A 9,302-nucleotide genomic window follows, 5' to 3' on the forward strand; every position below is an offset into this window, starting at 1 on the left:
CGTTAAAGTGAGAATTACAATACAATATCTCAACCCCATCTATTCTGTCCTTTTCCTCCTGCAGGCCATCAAGGACATCTTCGAAAAGCTGAGCCACGCCTTCCTCATCTTCCCCCAGTTCAACTTCGGGAACGGGCTGATGCAGCTGGCTAGGATGAATATAGAGGTCCAGATCCTCAGTGGCTATGGCATTGACGCCTATCGGAACCCATTCTCCACAGACGCCCTGGGCTGGATGTTCATCTCCTCCTTCATCCAAGGCGTGGTCTTCTTCACCATGCGCCTCCTGCTCAACAAGTTTCTCCTGCGCAAAGTCAGGTAAGGAAAACTGAAGCCAGAGACGTGATGATGAGAAATTATCCTGAAGTCCTGTGTACACATCCAGCCTTGTAATTGGATTGAGACTAAACTGCATGTAGAGAATGTGGAATTGACTCTCTCGCAGTCCAGAATACGAAAGTGAGACATAAATGCAGAGAATATGCAAATGAGCGGTTGATTGGGCATCAGAGCCACTTTTAAGTTATTTTGAAAAATAAAAGTAATATATTATGAGCCCCAAAGATATCAGAAGCCTGAAACACTTATGTTTAAAAGCACACACACAGACCTAATGGGGCATTTTCTGTGTCTCTGTCAGTTACTCACATTAACTGTGACACCTATTACTGCCCCCCCTTGCAGGCATCTGATTTGGGGCAGGAAGGCAGTGCCACAGGTGGCTCGTGAGGACGAGGATGAGGATGTGGATGTGGCAGCTGAGCACCAACGGGTGTCCATTGGAGCTGCCAGCTCAGACATACTGCAGGTCAACCAGCTCACTAAGGTCTATCATCACCTTAAGAGGAAGGTCCATGCTGTCAAGAGGGTCTCTGTGGGCATCCCTGCAGGAGAGGTAAGTCTAAGGAATAGGAATATGGATTACTATTGATAAGAAAGAGGGGGGTTATTTTATGAATAATCAACCTCTTGTGACAACAGCATAACTGTGCAGTAATCTATTAATCCACCATCTTTCCATCAATCTGAAAGTCAGCAGTATTGCTAAAGTAGATTTGTAGATAGGTGCTTGTCACTTTGTGTAATGATGTAGTAAATACCTGACTCACAAGTCTTAGATCAGAATATTGACATGAACATCAGTCTAATCATTGTATCATAGTACTGTATAGTGGTTGAATGCTTCAGGATCACTAAGAAGTGAGGGATTGTTTACAGTGCTTTGGTCTGCTGGGAGTGAACGGAGCAGGAAAAACTACCACCTTCAAGATGCTGACTGGAGATGTTAGCCCCACCGATGGCACAGCACAGATCAGGGACTGGGATGGGTAAGCTGCACATTCATTTAGTTGTTCACACAACGTGCAAATGTGACCAAGAGCGTGTTTGCATTTGATCGTTGTTAATTGCTTCCAAAATGAACTGTTTAGGGATTCAGGTGTGTTTCACCTAGCTTGCTGTTGTCACAAATAGATGCAATCTGTACACTGAAGATGTGGTGGTGTCAGGCTAATAATCTTAAAGTCACTACCTACATTTTCCTGCAAACTAAAGATGATCTTTGAGAAGAGGATAAGACAGAAGTAAACCCATTGCTTTGATTTAATTTTTACAGGCGCTCAAGCTGCACTGCTTAATGAATTTGGGCTAGATTAAATTTGTGTAACACAAATATCCACAAATGAGGGATGTTATTGCTTTGCATCAGCCAAATTTTCAACATAATGGTGTGGGATTTAGCAAATAGCAGCTGTATCTTATCCCTGTATCTGAAGCTCTCCTATGAAAGTATAAAGCGCCGCTGTACTCATGAGCCTGGCTCCCAATTCCTGCTCTGCGTTGGTGGCCATTCCCAACACGGCACACGACAGACAACAGGTCCTCTGAAACATCCTACATGTGATGTATTTCTTTGTATTTTTTTTTCCCCAGGCGGTTGGTAGACATCATGGAGTGCCGCAACCAGGGAATTAACATCGGCTACTGTCCCCAGGTGGATGCACTGGACAATCTGCTCACTGGAGAGGAGCACTTGTACTTCTACGCTCGCATTCGAGGCATCTCAAAGAGGGAGATAGAAGGGGTAAGGAGGAGCTGCAGACTCTGTGCTGCCTTTCAAAGCCTCGGGTGGCGATAACACCGTTCACAAAATGACACAGGATCAGATATAAATTCAAAGATGCACTCCCTCTGCAGGACCGTTGAACTGTTGATGCTTCCATGCATACTGAATCAGAGGGTGTGAAGTGTTGAGTGATGTGTGCTGAAAGCTGTACTATCTGGGGCAAAATAGAAACGCTTTTGTTGTCAGCTCATGCAATCCAAACTTCAGAATTAAGTTGATGCTTTATGCTTCAGTGCAGACAATTTACATTTAAACGATACTTTGATGATGAGAGGATCTCATTTGACATGTCACTTTAGCCCCATTCTTCCCATTTATCTTTCTGAGAACTAATCAATCTTGTTTCTGTGGTGATTACTGAGAGTGCCTGTCTTTAGCTGCTGTTGCTGCTGACATGAGAAGAATCTGCAGAGCAACCAATCAAAAGATGATGTGATTTCTGATTTTCCATCTTGATATTTTCTTCTTTTTTTTCACAAAAAGAAAGAGAAGAAAAAGAAACAGCTCTAAAGTGGGTGAAAGTTTGTAGAAAACATGACAATTCTAAATTGTATGCAGGAAAAACATTTATCTGTGTCTCTCTCTGTGTATGATTTCACAATTTAGGATGCAGAAGCACAAAGATATTGATTGCTCCTGTAAGCCACAGTCATGTTAGAAACGCAGTTGCGCACATACATTAGCCAGTATGAACACAGAAAACACATGTAGTTACGCAAACAGCGAGGCACAGCAATGGATGCGCCTGGCTCTGATCATCATCGTTGAAGCTTCTCCTCTCTGGTCAGGGAAATGACAACAATGGTTGTAATGGTGATGGCATCGATGTTGGGCTAATTCACAAAGATGAGGTTATATATAGAGTTCCTCTTATGTTGTCTCTCACTGACAGTCCCCTAGCTGTGGATAATGAGACAAGCCTTAATGGGGTCATTTCACATTGACATGGTTTTGTCAGGCTTAATGAGCTGTTACATCAAAGGTGATAGAAAGGGGCTTTTATGAGAGAACATAAAAAAAACAACACTGTCAGGAAGATGCTGCACTATGTTTCCAGTGCTAATCACTCAAATGTAGCTGCTAAAACTGTATTTGTATGTTATGCAGTAACACAGCGCTCTGATAACATACAGAAAAATCGAATGCTCTTACAACGAATCAAAGTGAACTAAGCTATCTATTGCATTGGCTTGCCTCATTGACGTGGTTTCAAAACTAGCAAGCTGATGGGGGAAATAGGTTAAAGCTTACCGATGGGAAATCACCTCAAGCTATTGGAAAGTGAACTGGTATTTACAGCACACTATTTCATGTGATTAATAGGCAAGGGAGATTTTTAGGTGACTGAAATGGTTATGATGCCATTAAGGGATTTCATTCCTGTTTTCAGTGTGGTTTAACACACAGGATAAACTGATAGTCACCAAATTATGCTGTGTCAGTCCCTGTTCTCTAAAGTTGCAGCCTCAGGACAGGATGGAGTTTAGATAGAGTAAAGTTGCCAAGTTAAGTCATTGTTGTTGTTCAAACAAAATTAAATATGCATGGGAGTGGGACAGATAGATACCTCAGTTATTTGCTGTGCGGCTATACTGGACAGAATAGGAGGAGGCAATAACAGAAAAGAATGAATATCAAGTAGCCAGTAAGGTGGAGGGGCACACTTTGCCCTCAGAATAATCTTTCTGTAAATCTACCTTTTCCTGCTGTGGTCAGGTTCTGAATTGTGTGTGTAGTGGGATATTGAACTTTTCCTCCAGAGAGAGGGGCCTCCAGTTGATGGGTTAAAAGGGATGGACAGTCAGCTTCCTGCAAAGCTCCTGTGTTGTTTAGATCAGCTGGAGCCACAGATGAGTGGTTGACTTCATCTTCATGTTCATGAAACAACAGTGAACAGCACACTGTTCTGTGAAATTGTCACATATTCCTCATGCAGCCACACAGAGCAATCATCACAGTCATTGAAGGTGCGGTAGATGACAGTTTATGCATTCCACATCTACTACGTTGATTATCAGTTTGCAGCAGAACCATGGTGGTGTTCTCCCTTGGCTTCCTGCAGATATAAACTTATTTGAAAGAAAAAGCAAATGATGTCACCTTACAGTTTTATTGTATTTCTATCATTTGTAATGATAAAAGTGAGTTTTAAAATAACAGATTTATGTGGAAGCTGCATGGGTGGCTTTTAGTGTGTTTATACTGCAGAGATTCCATTTGATTTTGCTTTGAAAAGTCACATTAGAAGTGATGACTGATCTATCACATCATTCTGAAAGAAGAAAAAACACTTCCTGCCTCTTTTTGAGTCAGTTCACTGACTTGATGAGTCCTCTTTACTCTACTCTACTCTCTACCTCTGTCACACTCTATCGGTATTCACCATTATCCTGTAGTTGCCACTGTATTTTACAAAGTCTCACTCTAAAAGGTGAAACATTCTGCTAGGCTATAATTGTAATTGGCTTTAAATCTTATAAATGTGACTCAATAGTGTAGCCATCTTTTAGTGAAGATTAGTGCATTAAAGACTTCATTGTATTTATCCTCTGTGTAATCCCTTCAATGTTTTCCTTAAAGGTGGTGAACTACCTACTGAAGAGGCTGGAGCTCAACTACCACAGAAATATCATTACCGACGGTTACAGTTGTGGCACCCGCAGGAAGCTCTCTACAGCGCTGGCTCTCATTGGGCATCCACAAATCCTGCTCCTGGTGAGGACAGTCACGTTCATGCCGCTGTAGCTGTATCCATTTAAGTACCTGACCGGTCACCACTGGCCATTTAACTAACTGTATGCGACTGTTCCTCCTGAAAGGATCTTTGACGTAAAGTAGGTACTGACAGACTAGACTTGACAGAGCTCATATAGTTAATGAATCTGCTTGCTCAGGCTTTCCCAAGGGATAGTCTTCCCCATAGCTTTCAACTTACATGTCTATCAAAAGTTATTTTCTCTTTCTCTCCTTCTTCCTGTCTTCAGATCTCTCCAAACTTTTCCATTCCTCAATGTGTCATCTTAATTTCCCATTCTCCTCTTGAATTTTCCCTCTGCCTCATGTCTTTTTCTCTTTTCCCTTTCTTGCTTTGTCTGTAACACTGGACCTCCCATCTCCCATCCTATTTTGCATTCATGCATCTGTTCACCCTACCCCTGGTTTTCCCTTCTCTTACAGTATGTGCTGCACACCTATATCTCTCTATCTTGATGTCAACCTCCCTGTCTTTCTTTCACACACCCTGCAACCCTCTTCTCATTGCTCCTCTCTCCACAGGATGAGCCAAGCTCTGGCATGGATCCTCGGACCAAGCGTCACCTGTGGAAAATCATCTCTGAAGAAGTGAAAGGAAAATGTGCTGTGGTCCTCACCTCTCACAGGTTAGAAGAGTATCACAGACATACACCTATAGCTTAAAACATTTCATAAACACATTACTAGATTCTAGTATTACATGAAATGAAATTTTATTCTAGCACATTATGTTTTTGGCTTTCTTCCACAGTATACTGTAGATAACAATTCGGATAACTAATAAATGTATTCTTTATTTATTTTTGTGTGACAGCAATCATTACTAATTACTGCTGTATGTAAGACTCCTAGTATGACCTTTTATCTTTCTCTCTTTGCCTCTGTTTCTCAGCATGGAGGAGTGTGAGGCACTGTGCAGCCGTCTTGCCATCATGGTGAAAGGTCAGTTCCGATGCCTGGGCTCCCTGCAGCACATTAAGAACAGGTTAGTGACCTCTGCTCATCCTCCAATCCGACTATTACCACTCGCCCCACTCTGCCTCCATAGCCTCCCATTCTTCCCCCGTGTTCCTTTGTGCAACTAAATGCTCAATTTTACTTGTAAGAGCAGTGTACCCCGCCCCCTCCCCTCAGACATGTAATAACACTGTGCTTTGTTCGTAAAATCTCCTTTGTGCAGGTTTGGCAGCGGGTTCACTGTGAAGATGTACTTGGCCGAGGCGTCCTGTGATGCAGAGGCAATCACTGGCTTCATGCAGCGCAGATTCCCCAGCACTTATCTCAAGGTGAGCTATGTCAGCTATCCGAAGTAGAGAAGAGTACTTGGTAGAGAAGAGGGAAAAGACTAAGTATACATTGCAGTGGAATGCTGCAATAAATTTACTGGAATTTGTTGTGTATGAGTATGTGTGAATCTTTCTTGCTGAAGAAGAGTACAGCAATATGCTTCTAAAATATGCTTTTGTTTGGCCTTATTTCCTTCTCATTTACAAAGGGCCTGACTAATTTGTGTAAAACCTCAACAGACCTAGCTGTACTGTCAAATCCCACGAGTGTGCCCTCATATGAGCTGGCTGCTGTTCCTAGTTTTTAAGCAGCATTAAAAGATTTTTTTAGCTACTGCGGGGCAGTGAAACAAGCTGGAAACACATATTCTCATCTCATTAAATTGTTAAGATAAATGCGTTAGCAAATAGTTGCCTATTTACACATCTGATTTACACAATAGATTAAAATTATCATTAATTTGGAGGCGTTTCTCTCCACCTGATGAATCTAAATCCAATATTCACTCCTCCTTTAACTATGTTTTTTTTGTCTCCATCAACTCCTGAGGGAAATATCTGGCTCTTTAACTGCTAAATGCTCCACCATGTTTACAAGGTAGTCGCTAAAGTAGTTGCTAACTTTAACTGGGCAGGGTGTGTACCGTTGGTTTATCTGAAAACAGCTGCCTGCTGCAGCTCTAACACTTGGATCCATTGCTAATATGACAATATTGAGTAGAGAAGCTTTAGGGAATCCTTATAAAATGAACTATGAAGTATTGACATTAATACCTCACTGCCCATATGGGCAGTTTCTTCTTGAAAATTGTCTGAATTGCTCAATCAAAAGTAGAAAGAAAACCTATAGGACACTTAGCACATAAGGACCTGTCGTGTTCCAGGTGTTCTATGGCCCATCCCAAAATATACTACATACACTCTATATATGTGAATGTATAGTATCGCTGTACCATTTTCCTATTCAAGTGAATGGGAAAGTGGTTTTAGACTTCTGGGCCCCACTGCATACATATATTTTTATGAACATCACCCTTTTCAGTGTATTTTCCAGTATTTCATGATTTATAGAATATTTAACCCTCTACTCGTGCATTCTTTCCCAACACACAGGACCAGCACTCCACTATGGTGGAGTACCACGTACCAGTTGCTCCAGGAGGGGTGGCTGACATCTTCGACCAGCTGGAGTCAAACAAGAATGCTCTGCAGATCAAACACTTCTCAGTGAGCCAAACCACACTGGATGAGGTGAGAAAAAGAGACAGGACACAAACAGAGAGAGAAGGAGAACTAGTGTGAGGTTTTGTAGGGGTGGGCAGATGGTAGCGAGGGACAGAAAAAGGGACAGGAGATGAGAGAAGAAGAGAGAGGGTGGGAGGGGAGGCAGGGACAGAAGAAAGCTGAGTGGGAGTGAAAGACTGAGTAGAAAAAGTTTAAAAGAGGCAGAGGGAAACTGACAGAGGGTATGCCTGAGGGAAAATAAATGGAATATGAGTTAGGGAGAAAATCCATGAGCTTTATATGCAGCCAGTGCTGATATTCTTCAACCACTCTGCCCTTCTGGGGCTCTGGGATTGGAAGAAGCCATAGGCAGAAGAAAGAGGGGGGTAGTCATGGAGGAATACTGTCCAATAGATTAGCTGAAATTTTTGGCACTCGGAGTAGGATAATAGTCTTTGATACTGGTATGGCTCTTACATTATTTCTCTATCTCCACAGGTCTTCATCAACTTTGCCATGGGAAAGATTGGCATGGAAACCATACCAATTCACAATGAAAATGAGTATGATGACCTGGACTCCATTAAGGCAGTACAAACATAGAGCTGACTGCCATCTTTTCTTTGCCATCATGTCTACGTCCACTGTGAAATGAAACACAGTAGCTGTTTATAGTAAATCTGCCTATATTATATATGTATGTATACAGTATATATATTTTTATGTGCGAAAAATAAGAGTTTAAACCCTTACCTGACTATTTCTTGAAAGTCTCTTGGCCCATAATATGAAGGGTAACTTACATTTGTATCCTGAACAAAGTAAACTCTTAATGAAAAGCATAAGAGCACATGCACATTTACGTACATGCACAACTGCAAAAGTCAATAAATTGAAGTCTTATGTTTATTTACTTTTTCCTATTTTACAGGTCACATGATTACTCTTGTATGTTTACCTTTAATTCTCAAGATATTATTATTTATGAAGGATCAAATTAATCATGTAGGCTATTAATTTCTCTCTGTGGTTGGGGCACTGTTCATTATATATTACCAATACCATAGCAAAAGCAAAAGCATTATGTATTTTCTGTTTAGAATCACTTTCATTTGATTTAACATCATCTTAAAGCACTCACACACTAAATATATAATATGTCTCACAAAGTAATTTTTTTTTTATATATCTGAGGGATATGTAATTGTGCCCACTGGATAAAATTTGACAAAACAAAAAATATTCACACACAGAAGAACATCCTCAATATGCACTTTTCCCCTACTCATTAACACTTCCTCTAAGGGCATATCTAACTTTTAAAAATGAATAAACTGAATATTTAATGTACTCTTTCCTACTTATGGACCAGTTCCAAATGGTCTTGAATGTATCAAGCCTTTTTCTTTTTTATAATTCTAATAAAGCTATTTTTCAAATGCAGCTGCTGTTCATTTGCATATTGTATGTGCTTTTCCTGTGTTTGAGCATAAGGGTCTTTGATTTTGCTGCTATGACAGACCTAAAACACTAACACACCAGCTGATTTCAGCCTTATTGCATTATCATTGTTTATGTGTAGGACTTGGAGAGCCAATGGATATACCCATAGGTCAAGCTTAAACACAATATATGAAAAAACAACTACGTAAACACACAAACACATTCTCAAGTATTTTTAAATTTTTTGCCACTGTATGAGCTACCCAGATGACTCAAACCGTGTTAATATTCCTTGGATAGGCCTTGAATATTCAGCTAGAGTGGAATCCACATTATGACATTTAAAACAGGAAGGATTGCTTTTTTTCAGTTTGATTCAACTTCATTTGTCTGCACACAAATTCATCTTCAATTGTTTACAGTGGCATTTAGTAAATGCAGTAAACCAACGATGACACACTAGTTGGGAT

The 9,302-nt window shown here is 40.8% G+C and overlaps 1 protein-coding gene across 1 annotated transcript in view; it reads left to right on the forward strand.

Annotated features, from left to right (window-relative positions):
- abca12 (ATP-binding cassette, sub-family A (ABC1), member 12) overlaps positions 1-8,832 on the forward strand; it is a 64,753-nt gene extending 55,921 nt beyond the window's left edge. The window contains exons 62-71 of the mRNA XM_056389405.1: positions 65-318; positions 685-895; positions 1,219-1,328; positions 1,933-2,083; positions 4,706-4,840; positions 5,402-5,505; positions 5,772-5,864; positions 6,060-6,165; positions 7,279-7,416; positions 7,888-8,832. Of these exons, the coding sequence (XP_056245380.1) occupies positions 65-318; positions 685-895; positions 1,219-1,328; positions 1,933-2,083; positions 4,706-4,840; positions 5,402-5,505; positions 5,772-5,864; positions 6,060-6,165; positions 7,279-7,416; positions 7,888-7,992 (1,407 nt within the window). The 3' untranslated portion in view covers positions 7,993-8,832. The remainder of the gene's footprint in view (positions 1-64; positions 319-684; positions 896-1,218; positions 1,329-1,932; positions 2,084-4,705; positions 4,841-5,401; positions 5,506-5,771; positions 5,865-6,059; positions 6,166-7,278; positions 7,417-7,887) is intronic.
- The last annotated feature ends 470 nt before the right edge of the window (positions 8,833-9,302 follow it).

The sequence above is a fragment of the Seriola aureovittata genome, chromosome 11 (assembly GCF_021018895.1).
Source record: "Seriola aureovittata isolate HTS-2021-v1 ecotype China chromosome 11, ASM2101889v1, whole genome shotgun sequence".
In the NCBI taxonomy this organism is placed as follows: domain Eukaryota; kingdom Metazoa; phylum Chordata; class Actinopteri; order Carangiformes; family Carangidae; genus Seriola; species Seriola aureovittata.